The 19,069-nt window shown below is 41.5% G+C and overlaps 1 protein-coding gene across 3 annotated transcripts in view; it reads right to left on the reverse strand.

The window, feature by feature from the left end:
* Positions 1 to 236: 236 nt before the first annotated feature.
* The window catches only part of LOC135506722 (SLAM family member 5-like), a 36,541-nt gene continuing 17,708 nt past the window's right edge, over positions 237 to 19,069 (reverse strand). For 2 of the 3 annotated variants that reach the window (XR_010450551.1, XM_064926063.1), the window contains exons 2-6: positions 3,852 to 4,166; positions 3,313 to 3,594; positions 3,082 to 3,198; positions 2,542 to 2,612; positions 237 to 1,562 (exon numbers count right to left, since the gene is read on the reverse strand). Coding sequence is in view for 2 of the 3 variants with exons in the window: in XM_064926063.1 (XP_064782135.1) it covers positions 1,503 to 1,562; positions 2,542 to 2,612; positions 3,082 to 3,198; positions 3,313 to 3,594; positions 3,852 to 4,166 (845 nt within the window). In the remaining variant the exon portion in view is untranslated. Of the gene's footprint in view, positions 1,563 to 2,541; positions 2,613 to 3,077; positions 3,199 to 3,312; positions 3,595 to 3,851; positions 4,167 to 19,069 lie in introns of all 3 variants that reach the window. The other variant, XM_064926064.1, reaches the window with a different exon arrangement.

Below are 19,069 nucleotides of genomic sequence, written 5' to 3' on the forward strand. Positions count from 1 at the left end.
TGTTTCTGGAGAAATGTTTCCACTCTCAAACTCATAGAAGCAGCTATGGATTCAAGGAATGACAGTTTACACAGGTATTCTGAAGCAATACAAGATTTGTTTCACAGATTTAAATGACAACAAAAACATAAATGGGGAATGGAGTAATCTACCATCATATTTTGAGTTGTGCTCGGGGATGTAAAACATTAACATATTTCAAGCATGGGCATTGATGTATTGATGACTGTTAAACATCAGGAAATATACACATTTTATTACTATAAATGAAATGTATGGGTAAGTCTTCACATTTGACATATTGAAGCTCAGTACAACATGTTGATTTTTTGATCTGTTTGAATAAGTCTAAAGATTTTTAAAATAGTGAAAAGTGAATCATATCTTCATATTCAGTCTCAGTAACTACTCTGAAATAGAGTAGAATAACAATGAAATAGCCTACAGTGTAACAACTCACTATGGTATCGACAGATTTGGTATATACAAAGGCTGCACTAATGTAGGTGGGGCACAACATGCTCTGATAGAAGGAGAGTCTACAGAGTCTACAGAGTGTGCAGGAGGGAGTGATTGTATTGTTAAGGGAGGATGTGCTTCATAGATAGGGACAACCAATAAATGGTCCGTCATAATAAACCAAACAAGCTAATTAAGAGCTACAATTTAATTAAATCAAGATCTATCCCTCAAAGTTATTTTCAATACAACATACACGGTGAAAGGAAAACATTTATCTATGGACCTTCTGTTTCTAAAGCAGCCTAACAGCCTTTGCTTCTAAGGAGTAGGTGGTTTTCTCTCAAACGCCTGCTCTTTTTATATGATGTACACAGCTGCTATCCACTGGCAAGCTAAACAATGACCAGCTATAAAAAGATACAGGGAAGGCACCTACATTTTAAACAACAGAACAGACAGTACTGAAAGGAAGCTTTGGCACAGCAGTTACATAGCAAACACACCAGTGAATTGTATTAAAATATATGTTCCATTTGTTTTAACCTATAGATTGGGATTTGGGACAAAAGTCATTTAAAAAGATGGATTATCCTGATCATGCTAACAACTCAATGCATAGTTATTGAATTGGTCAGTATCAGTGGATGTAACCGAGGCCCCTATTTGACAGAAGGTCTGTGAGAATGACCTACAAAGGAAGCCTGAAGTTATATCAGCACAACAGTTCCAGAAGGTCTGTGAGAATGACCTACAAAGGAAGCCTGAAGTTATAATATCAGCTCAACAGTTCCAGGGGATTTTTCTCCCATAACAACTGTGCCTCTAAAAGGCTGTTGGAATTAATATTTTTTAACTTTAATGTTGTTTCAACGTCCTCTTTATGATATACTGTCCTCTACAGAATGAGGAGTTATCATTTTGGCTTCCCATTGACTTCCTGTTTTTCTCCTTCATGCTGTGTCAACATCCTCGCTGGCAGACATGCGATGCAACATGAGTGTATCATAAACTGATGTCAGAGTAGGGTTGTCTCTATGCGACTACAATTCTGGTATATCTGTTCTGTGTGACTCCAATTCCGGTATATCTGTTCGCTCCTCCTAGGCAGGGAGAGGGAAGTAGGGGAGGGAAGGACAGAGAGGGGCAGGGAAAGAAGGGGCAGAGAGAGGAGAGATAAAAGGGGTGGGAAAACAACAAAAATAAAAGAGGATTTTATGCTTCTTTATTATAAACTTTGTGCCAGAGGAAGGGAGGAAACAGGACACGTCTGATGCTCTCCTGTCTACTCTCATTGTTCTGCAGTAGGGAACTCAACAGTCAACACAACACATCTGGAACCTTTCCTCAAGCTAGTGGGAGGAACCACAAAGCCTAACTTTAAAAGTCCACAGACTTTGCAAATACTGTAAAAGACTACATGAAGATCGAAGGCATTACGAAACAAATCAAATGTTATTTGTCACATGCACCGAATACAACAGGTGTAGTAGACCTTACAATGAAATGCTTACAACAAGCACTTAACCAACAATGCCGTTTTAAGAAAAACAAGTGTAAAAACATTGATAAGTAAAAAATGTAAGTAACAAATAATTAAAGAGCAGCAGTAAAATAACAATAGCGAGGCTATATACAGGGGGTACAAGTACAGAGTCAACATGAGGGGCACTGGATCGTCGAGGTAATTGAGGTAATATGTACATGTAGGTAGAGTTAAAGAGACTATGCATAGAAAATAAACAGAGAGTAGCAGCTGTGTAAAAGTGTGTTGGGGAGGGGGGTTTATGCAAATAGTCTGGGTAGCCATTTGATTAGCTGTTCAGAAGTCTCATGGCTTGGGGGTAGAAGCTGTTAAGTAGTCTTTTGGACCTAGAACTGGCACTCCAGTATGTGCTGTGTTGCTTCTCATTGTGCAACCAAACCATATCATAACGACATCAGGCCTGGTATCAAACTTAGGTGGTCTGTGAAACTCAAGATGACATTAACCCACTGACACAGAGCTAAAGCCTACAGTTGTAGACATGAGGGCTGATAGAGCTGCTGTATTGTCAATCAGCCTGTATGTGTTTTACTAACCTGATTATCTCTTCGTTTTTTAGGAGTTATCAATGCATAATCAATGTCAACTTGCACTCTTTCGGATGAATCTGTGAAAACAAATAAAGGAAAGGAAATATGGGCCGAAGGTGAGGTGTGAATAACTGACAGAGGCATACACACGATCAGCCCCCTGGACAAGTTCTGTAAACACTCAGGACTCATTTGTTACTATGCGTACTGGTCTCTGAGATGTCAGAAAAGCCAAGCTATTCATGTAATCATTATCAGAGAGCGAGAGAGAGAGAGAGAGAGCATTTGTGTGTGTCTGTGTGTGTGTGCCTTCTGCTTTTTCAACATTTAGAGAACTTATCTGGGATAATGACACTGTTTGAGAACAGCAGAGGAAGTGTGAAAAATATGACACTTTATTTGACCTGCATCCTGTGTTCAAGCAAACATTTCCCTCCTTTTCCAAAAAACTACCCTTGATTGTTAAAAAAAGAAGAAAAAAAAAGAAGGCTAATCATGTTTTGACTCTGGGGAGTGACCTCACACCTCTAAAAGATAAATACCTGCCTTGTGAGTGTCCATTTCTACTCTTCTTTCGATAGTTTGCAATTCCAAACAGCCCTGAGGCAACCAAGACGCATATTACAGCAATAATAAGCACACCCCGAGTCCTCTCACCACTGTCTGAAATAAAACACAAGGACATTATTTTTGTAAAATATGTTTTGAATGAGCTCAAGTACACTTCACTTTCACTTGGCTATTTTCTGGATGGAATTAATTCAGAATGTCTCTTACCTGCATCATTAGCATGACCATGTTCACTGCAACATTTTGGGACAAGAACTGTCTCATTGCTGACAGGGTTGGAAGCCACACAGCTGTAGGTGGAGTTGTAGTCCTTTCCCTCTACCTCCAAACGGAGAGAGAGATCAGTGATGAGATCAGGACTGCTGGTCTGGTTTAGTATTTCCTCTCCCCTGTACAAGATCAAGGCCACCTCTTTTTCATTGTCCACAGAACACACCACACTACAGGAGCTGCTGTCACACTCTGTCACCTGAGGTTTGGAAACAACATCTGGAAGAAAAAATACAAATACATTGAAATTGGAACCTATATTAAATGTGTTTGTGATATACAGAACACACACACAGATACAAACAAACACACACACACACACACACACACACACACACACACACACACACACACACACACACACACACACACACACACACACACACACACACACACACACACACACACACACACACACACACACACACACACACACACACACACACACAGAGATACACACACAGACACACACTTACTGTATACAGTGAGCTGAATTTTAGTTTTTTTCCCTTCATCTGTATTCTCCACAGTATAAACCCCAGCATCGTCTATCTGAAGGTCTGACAGAGTAAAGTATCTTGTAACATTGTTCAAGTGGAGGCGGTTTTCAAATCTCTTCTCAAGGGTGATTTTGCCTCGTTTACCAGGGTACACATTTGCAATACTGCCAAGTTCTTCATAAAGTAAATTGCCAGACTTGATCACCCTCTCTTGAAAAGAGAAAGACTGTCCCACGATGCCTTTCACCTGCTGAATCTCAGACTGGACTGTTTGCTGGGAAGCACAGAGAACTGTGGAAAGAGAGACTCAATATCAACACAAGGACTGCAGTTGCAGTTGCACACTAAATCTCACAATACCTGGATATCATATTGTGATCTGAACTGAACTGAATATGACAATGACACTGAAGATGACAACGACATTCAATCATTAGTTAATTTTTGCTGCACGTTTGCAATGTAGTCGTCTGGAATTACATCTGACTTGAGTATCACAGTCCTTTATTTACTTTTTTTTTTTTTTTTTTAACTTTTCCCCCATTTCTCCCCAATTTTGTGGTATTCAATTGGTAGTTAGTGTCTTGTCTAATCGCCTCAACTCCCGTACGAACTCAGGAGAGCCGAAGGTCGAGAGCCGTGCGTCCCCCGAAACATGACTCAACCAAGCCACACTGCATCTTGACATAATGCCTGCTTAACCTGGAATCCATGTGTCAGAGGAAACACATACACCTGGCGATTGCGGCAGCGTGCATGCACCTGGCCTGCCACAGGAGTCAGTAGAACGCGATGGGTCAAGGACAACCCTGCCGGCCAAACCCAAACCTAACCCGGACTACATGGGTCTCCTGGTCGCGGCTGGCTGCGACAGAGCCTGGACTCGAACCAGGATCTCTAGTGGCACAGCTAGCAACTGCGATGCAGTGCCTTAGACCACTGCACCACTCAGGAGGCCCCATCCCAGTCCTTCTTAGATATTTACAGGCCTAATGTGATGGTTGGGGTCAGGATATAATTGTTAGGACTAGTATTTGCATATTTTGTCAGAAATTAAGTTCACATGGAAATACATTCTCTGAGTGAGGGAAGTTCTCCAATTGACTGTTGTTTTTTCACCAAAATAAAAGTCAAGGATGTCACTGAAAAAGCACATGACTTTACAGAGATATTTCATTACCACCTAACATAATATTCCACTACAGCTTCTTAAACAGCCTAGATTGCATCCTTTGAATTTCAGGGTCAGAGGAACATTGCAGCATGATAGATGACTAATTATAGGCGTTAGCCTACAGTATGTGTTATTTGTTGAAACAAGGTTTTGTGTTGACAATACAGAAACAGGGATCAGGGGCATGATGGTTGTCCTACTTGCAGTAGGAAAGAGGCAGGAATTCTGTACAAATGGACACTGTAGCCTGTAGAAAGTGTCTACAGCTGTTGCCTGAATTGCTAAATTACTTCTAGCTAGAAGTAATGTATATCAATAATCAGTGGTGGAAAAAGTATCCAATTGTCATACTTGAATAAAAGTAAAGTTACTATGATAAAAATTAAAAGTGAAAGTGAAAGTCACCCGGTAAAATACTACTTGAGTAAAAGTGTAAAAGTATTTGGTTTAAAATCTACTTTAGTATCAAAAGTAAATGTAATTGCTAAATTATACTTAAGTATCAAAAGTAAAAAGTATAAATAATTTCAAATTCCTTATAATTAACAAACCAGACCACACAATTTTTTTATTTTTTTTTATTTTTATTTACGGAGATCCTGTGGCACACTCCAACACTCAGACATCATTTACAAACGAAGCATTTATATTTAGTGAGTCTGCCAGATCAGAGGCAGTACGGATGACCAGTCATGTTCTCTTGATAAGTGTATGATATTTTTTTTTTGACCTGCTAATCATTCAAAATGTTATGAGTACTTTTGGGTGTCAGGGAAAATGTATGCAGAAAAATTATTTTATTTTTATTTTCTTTAGGAATGTGGTGGAGTACAAGTAAAAGCTGTCAAAAATATAATTAGTAAAGTAAAGTACAGATACCCCAAAAACTCCTTAAGTAGTACTACTTTTTTTACTTAAGTACTTCACACCACTGTCAATGATAGCACTTTTTAAATTAGGAAAATTGTAGATGGCGGGTGAGAATTTTTTTTTTTCCGTGCTAGAGATGGCTATATCGGTCCGCTAATACAGGCCCAGTTTTACTCCACTGCTATTGTGAAGGAAAAAAGCATACTTAGCACCCCTACTTCCCACAGCTATGGAGTCCCATCTAACACACAGGCCTATGTGGGGAAATACGTTTCCGCTGCAATGAATACTTTTCCCTGCAGCGAACAGAATAGTTCTTAGTAATGCTAAAGGTCGACCTGTGACTCCTATAATTATTTCAGTTGTCGGATCAATGTAGACGTGATAGGGGTCTTTGGATTTCTAAAAATGAAAGTGAAATTGCACTGGGAAAAGGTAGGCTATTTTACATGTGTGGGCAGGTCGAGGAGTGTAACGAGACTTTCCGCATTGTCTTCACATTCTCTAAGCAAATTAACTATGCAAATTGGTGATGAGATGAAGAACACTGTGGTGATAGCCTCCCTAATGTTGCATGTTCTTCAGCACAAGGAAGCTAGCCTCCAGCTTACATACTCCAGACACATAAAGTATGCAGACGGTATAAGGCTAATATCTTTCTGTGTTTATGTCTCACCCACACATACCAAAGTCCTGCTCCTTTAGAATAAACATACTTCTCTGCATCGCCATAGTGATTGTAACAGAGGATCGACAACACACAGACAGCGACTTACATTTACATTACATTTACATTTAAGTCATTTAGCAGACGCTCTTATCCAGAGCGACTTACAAATTGGTGAATTCACCTTCTGACATCCAGTGGAACAGCCACTTTACATTATCTTGGTTTCATTGTGTAGTTCTGATAGAAAGGATGAGTCGAGCTCATTTACAAATCCGTCCCATTCAACATAATGAATGATGTTCAATGTCATACACGTTGTATTTAACTAATATGCATAAAAGTTATTCGGATGTTTGTTGAAGTATTTTTCAAGAAGCCCAATACAAAATGATATTGCACGCAACGGATTGCGCTTCTAGTAAGGGGGCGTGGTGTTGTTTGACAACATGAACATGGAGTTCGTCGTTTGACCGCATGCTGACTTGTGATAAGAAAAACAATTGTAAAAAATGTTGGCAACGGTTGAGGGGCAATTTCTGCAGCTGGCTACTGTAACAGTAAAACTGTAATAACAAAGCATTGGCTAACAAGCTAACAGTTGTTTACATGTTTCTATGGAGTTGCTAAGAGTTTCTAGCTACTGGGAAAGGGAGATACCTAGTCAGCTGTACAACTGAATGCATTCAACTTAAAAATGTCTTCCGCATTTAACCCAACCCCTCTGAATTAGAGAGAGGTGCGGGGGGCTGCCATAACCAGTGCCCAGGGAACAATGCCTTGCTCAGGGGCAAAATTACAGATTTTTACATTGTCAGCTCAGGGATTCAATCCAGCAACCTTTCGGTTACTGGCCTAACGCTCTAACCACTACGCTACCTGCCTACTGGCTACCTGCCTACTGGCTAACAAAAAGGACAAAGGACAGGATAATAGACAGAAAAACTAGTACCTAAACTTCCACAAGCAAGAGAAAACAATTCAGACAGATAACAAGTGAGGTAGGCTTTGTTTTCATAAAAAAACATATAGCTACATCTAGCCAAGTGCAAACCAGCTGTAACACATACTGCATCCAGCTGTAATAAACTAAGATGTATACATTTACAAACCCCAAACTCAGAAACCTTGCAATCCAATATGCAGAACCTATTGCCAGTGAAACAGGGAGGAAAAATAGAAACAAAGAGCACACAGAGACCCAAAAAGCAGAATTTATACAACAAAAACACAAAGAAATCAAGGTGGATCTTCTCTTTTTCACTGAACTTTCAAATGCTTGGCATGCAGATATGCGCATGGCAATCAAACATCTTAAAATGTCTGGAAACAAGACCACGAGACAATTGTATGTGGACACAACCCCGAAATGTAATATTGATGTAGATAATAACAGAACAGTAACGATCCAAGTCTCTGAGGCCAGTCTAGAGCTGTTTGAAGAAGAGTTTGACAAAAACCTCTAGTGGACGATGAACTAAAAACTGACATGTCTCCACTAACAACGCCTACAAATCCCAAAACCTGGCCCACAGTACATCACTCCCTCACTCACCTGTAGCAGCTGTGTGCACAAATATATATATATTATTCATAAAACAAATCCAGAACTGCCTCCCCTACTTGAAGTAGAGATTACTTAATTCAGGGAGAGCAAACAAGAATGTGACACTGTCCAGATGCTGATGGAAGAGTTGAGGCATTTCCAGGAGGAGAGCCGTGCTTCAATAGAACAGTTAAGACAGAAGTTAAGACAGAAAACTTAACACGACACAGTCCAATGATGCCCTCCAAGAGGAGCTGTGTGTGGTAAGGGTGGAGCTGCAGCAGAGAGAGAGAGACATCGATTACCTCCGTCAGCAGCAAATGACTACGCCACCAACAGAGCAGCCCCATACGCCTGAGCCCAGTGCATCCTTCAACCCATCTGCATCACATCCTGACAGTCTCTTAGGGTCCACCCTGACCTGCCAACCTCCCAGCCTGCCACAGCTTACCCTGACCTACCAACCTCCCAGCCTGCCACATCCTACACTGCCTCGCCAACCTCACAGCAGTCTGACCATATTCAGCTGGACACACCTCCAGAGGACAGGATCCAGTTCAACCCAGGATACCTCCCAAAACTGCAGTTCTGATAGACTCTAATGGAAAGTATCTGGAAGATAGGAAACTATTTCCGAGACACCAGATATCTAAATGATGTTGGCCCACTACTGACAGTGCACTTCAACTGCTCTATCACGTCATGCGGGAAAAACGTGACACCCTTGTCATACATACTCGGACAAAGGACCTGAGCACAAAAGGACCTGAGCACAAAAGGAGAAAGAGTGGCTGAGGAAGTGAGAAAGGTGGCATAGAAAGCACACACCCTGTTCCCACAGACAAACATTATTATGTCCATCCTTCTACCAAGGAAAGTTCTCCCATGGCAAATGATCCAAAAAGCTAAGGTAACTGAGCTAAACGACTACCGCCCGTAGCACTCACTTCCGTCATCACGAAGTGCTTTGAGAGACTAGTCAAGGACCATATCACCTCCACCCTACCTGACACCCTAGACCCACTCCAATTTGCTTACCGCCAAAATAGGTCCACAGACGATGCAATCTCAACCACACTGCACACTGCTCTAACCCATCTGGACAAGAGGAATGCCTATGTGAGAATGCTGTTCATCGACTACAGCTCGGCATTTAACACTATAGTACCCTCCAAGCTCGTCATCAAGCTCGAGACCCTGGGTCTCGACCCCGCCCTGTGCAACTGGGTACTGGACTTCCTGACAGGCCGCCCCCAGGTGGTGAGGGTAGGCAACAACATCTCCACCCCAATGATCCTCAACACTGGGGCCCCACAAGGGTGCGTTCTGAGCCCTTTCCTGTACTCCCTGTTCACCCACGACTGCGTGGCCACACACGCCTCCAACTCAATCTTCAAGTTTGCGGACGACACAACAGTGGTAGGCTTGATTACCAACAACGATGAGACGGCCTACAGGGAGGAGGTGAGGGCCCTCGGAGTGTGGTGTCAGGAAAATAACCTCACACTCAACGTCAACAAAACTAAGGAGATGATTGTGGACTTCAGGAAACAGCAGAGGGAACACCCCCCTATCCACATCGATGGAACAGTAGTGGAGAGGGTGGTAAGTTTTAAGTTCCTCGGCATACACATCACAGACAAACTGAATTGGTCCACTCACACAGACAGCATCGTGAAGAAGGCGCAGCAGCGCCTCTTCAACCTCAGGAGGCTGAAGAAATTCGGCTTGTCACCAAAAGCACTCACAAACTTCTACAGATGCACAATCGAGAGCATCCTGGCAGGCTGTATCACCGCCTGGTACCGCAACTGCACCGCCCACAACCGTAAGGCTCTCCAGAGGGTAGTGAGGTCTGCACAACGCATCACCGGGGGCAAACTACCTGCCCTCCAGGACACCTATACCACCCGATGTTACAGGAAGGCCATAAAGATCATAAAGGACAACAACCACCCAAGCCACTGCCTCTTCACCCCGCTATCATCCAGAAGGCGAGGTCAGTACAGGTGCATCAAAGCTGGGACCGAGAGACTGAAACATTGAGTGGCTGCTGCCAACACACTGACTCAACTCCAGCCACTTCAATAATGGGAATTGATGGGAAAGGATGTAAAATATATCACTAGCCACTTTAAACAATGCTACCTAATATAATGTTTACATACCCTACATTATTCATCTCATATGTATACGTATATACTGTACTCTATATCATCTACTGCATCTTTATGTAATACATGTAGCACTAGCCACTTTAACTATGCCACTTTGTTTACATACTCATCTCATATGTATATACTGTACTCGATACCATCTGCTGTATCTTGCCTATGCTGCTCTGTACCATCACTCATTCATATATCTTTATGTACATATTCTTTATCCCCTTACACTTGTGTATAAGACAGTAGTTTTGGAATTGTTAGTTAGATTACTTGTTGGTTATTACTGCATTGTCGGAACTAGAAGCACAAGCGTTTCGCTACACTCGCATTAACATCTGCTAACCATGTGTATGTGACAAATAACATTTGATTTGATTTGATTTGAAAATGTCAACAACAAAAAATTACCATGGACTGCTCCTCACTACCATTTGTCAGCGTCTCTCACCATCACACCCTGATATGTGAGCACCTGTACAACCATGTACACCTGGACCATGAGGGAGTCAGAATCTTTGCCAAGGACCTGAAGGATGCCATGTTAGGCAGAGTTCCACAATTATACCAGCCCAGCAACAGAGTCCTCCCCCCACCTCCCCACAATCCAAGTAGAAAGAGAAGGCCAATCTCATCTAAATTGAGCCAGACACAGACATCACCAGCACCTACCATCATGTCCGAGCCAAGCGGGGCTAGACCCAGACCAGCTCTGCCTAGCGGTGCCAGAACCAACACAGCTCAGCGGTGCCAGAACCAGCCCAGCTCAACTCAACAGTGACGGACACAGCTCAGCTCAGCCCAACACAACCCATCACAGCACTGGACTGTACTCTAGGGGTAGGACAAATAGTGACCAACAGGAGGGTACACCAGACCATACATCAGCCTCATTGCCAGTCCACATATGCAGAGGCAGGCTCTGGTAAGAGACTTATAGACTATTCAGCCATCGGAGATACAACCAGACCCGGGCCCACCTCAGCACAGCTCAAGCAGACCCGGCCCATCACAGCACAGCTCATCCAGACCTGGCCCACCTCAGCACTGCTCTATCAGACCCGGCCAGCCTCAGCACAGCTCAACCAGGCCCGGCCCATCACAGCAGAGCACAACCAGACCCGGCACACCTCAACTCAGCCCAGCTCTACACATCACCGACCACTACCCTAGGCTCTGGAAAAACTCTGTTGAGGGTCGTGCACCACAAGATGCAGTCCACACCATGTATTATTCTCATCATCAGCCCTCAGATGCTGAGTTTAGAGCTTCACCAGCCACGCTGCCCTTCACACCACCCTCCTCAATTACTCCCCACTACCTCCCTCCCAGGCAAGTTTTGGTTACCCTCCTTATTCCCATCCCCAGGACAAGCCTAGGACAATTCTGCCCCCAATAGCAGCCCCAACTCTGCAACAGGAGCCAAGCTAAGACCTCTGGTGGTTAGAGCATTGGGCCAGTAACTGAAAGGTTGCTGGATCGAATCCCCGAGCTGACAAGGTAAAAATCTGTTGTTCTGCCCCTGAGCAAGGCAGTTAACCCACTGTTCCCCGGGCGCCGAAGACGTGGATGTCGATTAAGTCAGCCACTCCAGTCCCCTGCAGCAGCTCCACTCCTTCGGCAGGAGCTTTATCCAGGTGGACTGAGCTCTGCCAACACTGCTCTCCCAGTTCCCGCCCCAGCCCTCGCATCCAACGACTTGAGAGAGGTTGGTCAAATGCTCAGTCTGCTCTGCTTTCACGTGGTTGGCCAGGGACCTTGGAAAAGTCTCAGGTCACTCAACAAATAGCTGCAGATGACTCCATGCCTGTTAGCTCTGGTGGGAATGAGCTGTATAACCCCTTTGACTTTATCTCTCATAGGGGGTTTGGGTTAATCCACCTAAATGTGCAAAGTATGATGATAGAATTGACATTTGGGTACAGTACTCATGTCCTGACATTCTGGTTCTCTTGGAAACATGATTAAATGGTTCTGTCTCTGATAAAGACATTGAAGTAAATTATTATCATGTATTTAGATGTGACAGATTACAGAAAGAGGAAGGAGGGTGGCCATATATGTACTAATTTCATTGCATCCCAATCTTTAAATACTGTATTTCTGTTCCCAAGATATTTGAGTTCCTGGTTGTAGATGTGTCCATAAACAATAGTATATGCATTGATTTTAATCTGACTCAATTGATCTCAAAACTCACATGGCTAAATGTGAAAAACCCTTTTAACTCCTCATTGATTGACTTAATTCTTACTAATAACCCCGATAAATATTTGTCTGGTGGAGTATTTGCATATGGTCTCAGTATTCATTGTCCCGTAGTATGTATTAGAGATACAAAACAGCAAAATACAATTCATAGTTTAATTAAGAAGGAACATTTGAAAAAGTTCTCCCCTCAAGGGTTCTGTTCTGATTTAGCCACTGTCTCCTGCATTCCTGACCCCGAGTTGGCTCTCGAAAATGTTTTCTCCAGATGTATTTTTCTGGCAGATAAACACGTCCCTTTTAAAGAAAGATAGCTCAGAAGAAAACCAAGCTCATTCCGATGAGAAAGCAGGCCTGGGCCAAAGCAAGGAAAACTGACTCTGTAGTGGACTTAGGGCTGGGCGATTTGCCCAAAATATAATATCATGGTATTTTTAAAAAATTGGACGGTACGACGGTATTGTTAGTTTTTGAATAAAAAAAGTTATATATTTGCTTTAAGAGTATTGATTGATCCTATGGTGGCAACACATACAGTGGGGCAAAAAAGTATTTAGTCAGCCACCAATTGTGCAAGTTCTCCCACTTAAAAAGATGAGAGAGGCCTGTAATTTTAATCACTTCAACTATGTAATTTTAATCACTTCACTTCAACACTTCAACTATGACAGACAAAATGAAAAAAAAATCCAGGAAATCACATTGTAGGATTTTTTATGAATTTATTTGCAAATTATGGTGGAAAATAAGTATTTGGTCACCTACAAACAAGCAAGATTTCTGGCTCTCACGGATCTGTAACATCTTCTTTAAGAGGCTCCTCTGTCCTCCACCTGTTACCTGTATTAATGGCATCTGTTTGAACTTGTTATCAGTATAAAAGACACCTGTCCACAACCTCAAACAGTCACACTCCAAACTACACTATGGCCAAGACCAAAGAGCTGTCAAAGGACACCAGAAACGAAATGGTAGACCTGCACCAGGCTGGGAAGACAATCTACAATAGGTAAGCAGCTTGGTTTGAATAAATCAACTGTGGGAGCAATTATTAGGAAATGGAAGACATACAAGACCACTGATAATCTCCCTCGATCTGGGGCTCCACGCAAAATCTCACCCCGTGGGGTCAAAATGATCACAAGAACGGTGAGCAAAAATCCCAGAACCACACGGGGGGACCTAGTGAATGACCTGCAGAGAGCTGGGACCAAAGTAACAAAGCCTACCATCAGTAACACACTACGCCGCCAGGGACTCAAATCCTGCAGTGCCAGACGTGGCCCCCTGCTTAAGCCAGTACATGTCCAGGCCCGTTTGAAGTTTGCTAGAGAGCATTTGGATGATCCAGCAGAAGATTGGGAGAATGTCATCTGGTCAGATGAAACCAAAATATAACTTTTTGGTAAAAACTCAACTCGTCGTGTTTGAAGGACAAAGAATGCTGAGTTGCATCCAAAGAACACCATACCTACTGTGAAGCATGGGGGTGGAAACATCATGCTTTGGGGCTGTTTTTCTGCAAAGGGACCAGGACAACTGATCCGTGTAAAGGAAAGAATGAATGGGGCCATGTATCGTCAGATTTTGAGTGAAAACCTCCTTCCATCAGCAAGAGCATTGAAGATGAAACGTGGCTGGGTCTTTCAGCATGACAATGATCCCAAACACACCGCCCGGGCAACGAAGGAGTGGCTTCGTAAGAAGCATTTAAAGGTCCTGGAGTGGCCTAGCCAGTCTCCAGATCTCAACCCCATAGAAAATCTTTGGAGGGAGTTGAAAGTCTGTGTTGCCCAGCAACAGCCCCAAAACATCACTGCTCTAGAGGAGTTCTGCATGGAGGAATGGGCCAAAATACTAGCAACAGTGTGTGAAAACCTTGTGAAGACTTACAGAAAACGTTTGACCTCTGTCATTGCCAACAAAGGGCATATAACAAAGTATTGAGATAAACTTTTGTTATTGACCAAATACTTATTTTCCACCATAATTTGAAAATAAATTAATTTAAAAATCCTACAGTGATTTTCTGGATTTTTTCCCTCATTTTGTCTGTCATAGTTGAAGTGTACCTATGATGAAAATTACAGGCCTCTCATGTTTTTAAGTGGGAGAACTTGCACAATTGGTGACTGACTAAATACTTTTTTGCCCCAATGTATATCCTAAATAATTTGAGTTTTTCTCCATTCTGATTGTTATATAATGTTCAATTCAACCAAAACTAATTTCAGCACTTTTATCATTTCTGCATTTCCTGCACTCAATTGCAGTAGTGGTAAAAGTTTCCAATTGTCATACTTTATTTACAGATAGCCAGGGGCACACTCCAACATCTTCACAAACTAAGAATTTGTGTTTCTTGAGTCTGCAAGATCAGAGGCAGTCGGGATGACCAGGGATGTTCTTTTGACAAGTGCATGAATTTGACCATTTCCCTGTCCTGCTAAGCATTCAAAATGTAATGAGTACTTTTGAGCGTCATGGAAAATGTATTCAGTAAAAAGTAAAACAAATATATATTTAGGAATGTAGTGAAGTAAAAGTAGTCAAAAATGGGGGAGGCTCCCAGGTTTTTGACCCAGCAGTGGTCCAAGGCACTGCATCGCAGTGCTAGCTGTGCCAGAGACCATGAGTTCGAGCCCACTATTGGGCTCCCTGCCGGGTTTGGCCGGCAGGGATATCCTTGTCTCATTGTGCACTAGCGACTCCTGTGGCGGACTGGGCGCAGTGCACACTGACCAGGTCGCTAGGTGTACGGTATTTCCTCCGACACATTGGTGCGGCTGGCTTTCAGGTTGGATGTGCGCTGTGTTAAGAAGCAGTGCAGCTTGGTTGGGTTGTGTTTCGGAGGACGCATGGCTCTCGACCTTCGCCTCTCCCAAGTCCATACAGGAGTTGTAGAGATGAAACAGTAACTACTAACAATTGGATACCACGAAAGTAGTACTTTAAAGTATTTTTACTTAATTACTTTAAGCCTCTGCTTACTCAGGTGTTCAAAGTACATATCAGACTGAACGCCTAATGCTTAACACTCTAACAAAATGCTGCGCTGGATCACTATAGCACATAACCAGCACTGCTGGGTTATGTGAATGACCCAACATGTTGGGTTACTTGATTTACTCCCAGAAATGTGGTTATTTTGACCTAGCAGTGGGTAGCTTTTTACTGTTTTGCTGGATTATTTTTATTCATGCATTTTTGACCCAGCAGTGGGTTATTTCTTACTTTATTGCTAGGTTATTTTGTTTTACCTTCCTCTCTATTACATAGTCTGTTCATTTGTAAATGTATAAATATTTCTAACAATAACAATTTTACAACGTCACTACTGTACGCAGTCTGACATTCCTAAAATGACATATGGCCAATCATGACAAATTCTAGATATAATACTGTAGCGGCTGTCTTGGGTGGAAGAAGGAGAGGACCAAAGCGCAGATTGGTTAGTGTTAATCTTTTTAATAAACAACTGACCACTTCAAAAATACAAAACAACAAAGCGACAACCAAAACAGTTCTATCTGGTGCAGACACACAAAGACTGAAAATAACCACCCACAAAACACAAAGGAAAACAGGCTACCTAAATATGGTTCTCAATTAGGGACAACGATAGACAGCTGCCTCTGATTGAGAACCATATCAGGCCAAACACAGAAATATAAAATATAGAAAAACTAACATAGACTGCCCACCCTAACTCACACCCTGACCATACTAAATCAAGACAAAACAAAGGAATAAAGGTCAGAACGTGACAAATAATTTATTTTAATTTTAAAATATACATTTTAGCTATAAAATTAAGTCATGCAAAAGATAAACAATGATGATGAAAGCCAGGCGATTGTCCCCAGAGTCAGAACAAAGGGGTTGGCATCTTGTTTTTTTGGTCACTTGACAGAGATATTCAGCCATATTGTTTCCAGCCTAGAATAGGATAGGATTATAAAACATTGAACTCATCACACTCTTGCACAAGCCTGTGTGATGGATGCTAATCTGCACTGAGTTGAGTCCATCCACTTTGTGCATGGTTTACAGCTGGGGTGGGAAGAGTACTGAAATATCCTACTCAAGTAGAAGTACTGTTACTTCAATTAAATTTGAGTCACGTAAAAGTAAAACTACTTGTGTAAAAAAATACTCAAGTAATAGTCAAAAGTAGCTCATTTAAAATGTACTCAGAGTAAAAGTCATTTAGTTACTTTTAAAGCATAAACATTGACCTTGACAATTAGCTAATGTTGCTAAGGTTATCTAAATGTTGTTACACATCTTGTTACAGATATTTCCATGCATTAAAATTAAAAAGGTAATAAAGGAAATTAATGTACAGTAGGAACTAGGTTCATTTATTTAATGATCTACAAAAAGGCACATCTAAGTAAAATATACAATTAACATTTGAAAAGAAATTAAACATTTCAAGAAATTAATATCAGTGGTGAAAAGGCTACTGAAATATCTTAATCAAGTAGAAGTACTGTTACTTTAATTACATGAAAATTACTGACTGAAAAATACTCGAAAGTACAAGTACTTGGAAAAGCTACTCAATTACAGTGACGAGATCATTTGTAATTAGTTTCTTCCCACCTCTGGTTTACAGTATTAGATAGTATACAATATTCCACATGTAAACTTATGCTACAATATGATTTTTGGGCCTCACTAATTTTTTTTATTTATTTTTTTACCTTTATTTAACTAGGCAAGTCAGTTAAGAACAAATTCTTATTTTCAATGACAGCCTAGGAACAGTGAGTTAACTGCCTGTTCAGGGGCAGAATGACAGATTTGTACCTTGTCAGCTCTGGGGTTTGAACTTGTAACCTTCCGGTTACTAGTCTACCTCTCTAAACACTAGGCTACCCTGCCGCCCCAATGCTTGGATGGGCAGTATTATTTCCAACTCGTTACACTGGTGGTTGGATGAACACTCTTAGGATCATGTCATATTTAGTATCTGGGGGACAAATACATCACAAGGTTTTAGGGGACAGTCAAAATGGATAAACATTTGAGACACCACTTTCATTTCAATATGTGCACTCAGTACACTGGTGGTTGGAGAAGCACTCTCAGGGCCATGTCGTCTTTAGTATCTGGGAGACAAAGACAATGTTAGCTTACCCATTAAGTGGAGAGTCAAAATGGATAGCCTAAACATGTGTGAACAATTGACACTCCTTTCATTTTAATATGTAGCTATAGCTACCTAAAGTAACGGTGTCTGCATCCAGTTTGAGACTACCTAGCCAGCTAACTAATGTAAACGATTAGGCAAAAAAAACAGTCACTAAAAGCAAGAGTTATATGCTTGCCAACTAGCTACAACCATGTTACATGAACTCAGAGACAGGGAATAGGTTAGCTTAGTAAAATATAAAGCTAGCTAGCTGGTCTAGCTAGTCACTGGGTGGGAAACCTAATGTTTGAGCTAACTTAACTAGAGGTCGACTGATTAGGATTTTTCAACATCGATATCGATACCGATTATTGGAGGACCAATAAAGCAGATACCGATTAATCGGATAATTTTATTTATTTATTTGTAATAATGACAATTACAACAATCTGAATGAACACTTATTTTAACTTATTAATATAACATCAATAAAATAAATGTAGCCTCAAATAAATAATGAAACATGTTCAATTTGGTTTAAATGATGCAAAAACAAAGTGTTGGAGAATAAAGTAAAAGTGCAATATGTGCCATGTAAAAAAGCTAACGTTTAAGTTCCTTGCTCAGAACATGAGAACATATGAAAGCTGGTGGTTCCTTTTAACATGAGTTTTCAATATCCTCAGGTAAGAAGTTTTAGGTTGTAGTTATTATAGGAATTATAGGACTATTTCTCTATACAATTTGTATTTCATATACCTTTGACTATTGGATGTTCTTATAGGCACTTCATTATTGCCAGTGTAACCGTATAGTATACTTCCCTCTCCTTGCCCCTACCTGGGATCGAACCAGGAACACATCGACAACAGCCACCCTCGAAGCATCGTTACCCATCGCTCCACAAAAGCTGCGGCCCTTGCAGAGCAAGGGGAACAACTACTTCAAGGTCTCAGAGCGAGTGACGTCACCGATTGAAACGCTATTAGGGAGCACCCCGCTAACTAGCTAGCCATTTTACATCGGTTACACCAGCCTAATCTCGGGAGTTGATAGGCTTGAAATCATAAACAGCTCAAGGCTTGGAGCACAGCAAAGAGCTGCTGGCAAACGCACGAAAGTGCTGTTTGAATAAATGCTTACGAGCCTGCTGCTGCCTACCACCGCTCAGTCAGCAATATCAAATCCTAGACTTAATTATATCATAATAACACACAGAAATACGAGCCTTAGGTCATTAATATGGTCAAATCCGGAAATTATAATTTAGAAAAAAAAACATTTATTCTTTCAGTGAAATACGGAACTGTTCCCTAAGTCAAAATATTGCTGTTACATTGTACAACCTTCAATGTTATGTCATAATTATGGACAATTCTGGGATATTATTTACGGTCTTTGTTAGGAATAAATGGTCTTCACAC

Source organism: Oncorhynchus masou, chromosome 20 (assembly GCF_036934945.1).
Source record: "Oncorhynchus masou masou isolate Uvic2021 chromosome 20, UVic_Omas_1.1, whole genome shotgun sequence".
NCBI lineage: Eukaryota > Metazoa > Chordata > Actinopteri > Salmoniformes > Salmonidae > Oncorhynchus > Oncorhynchus masou.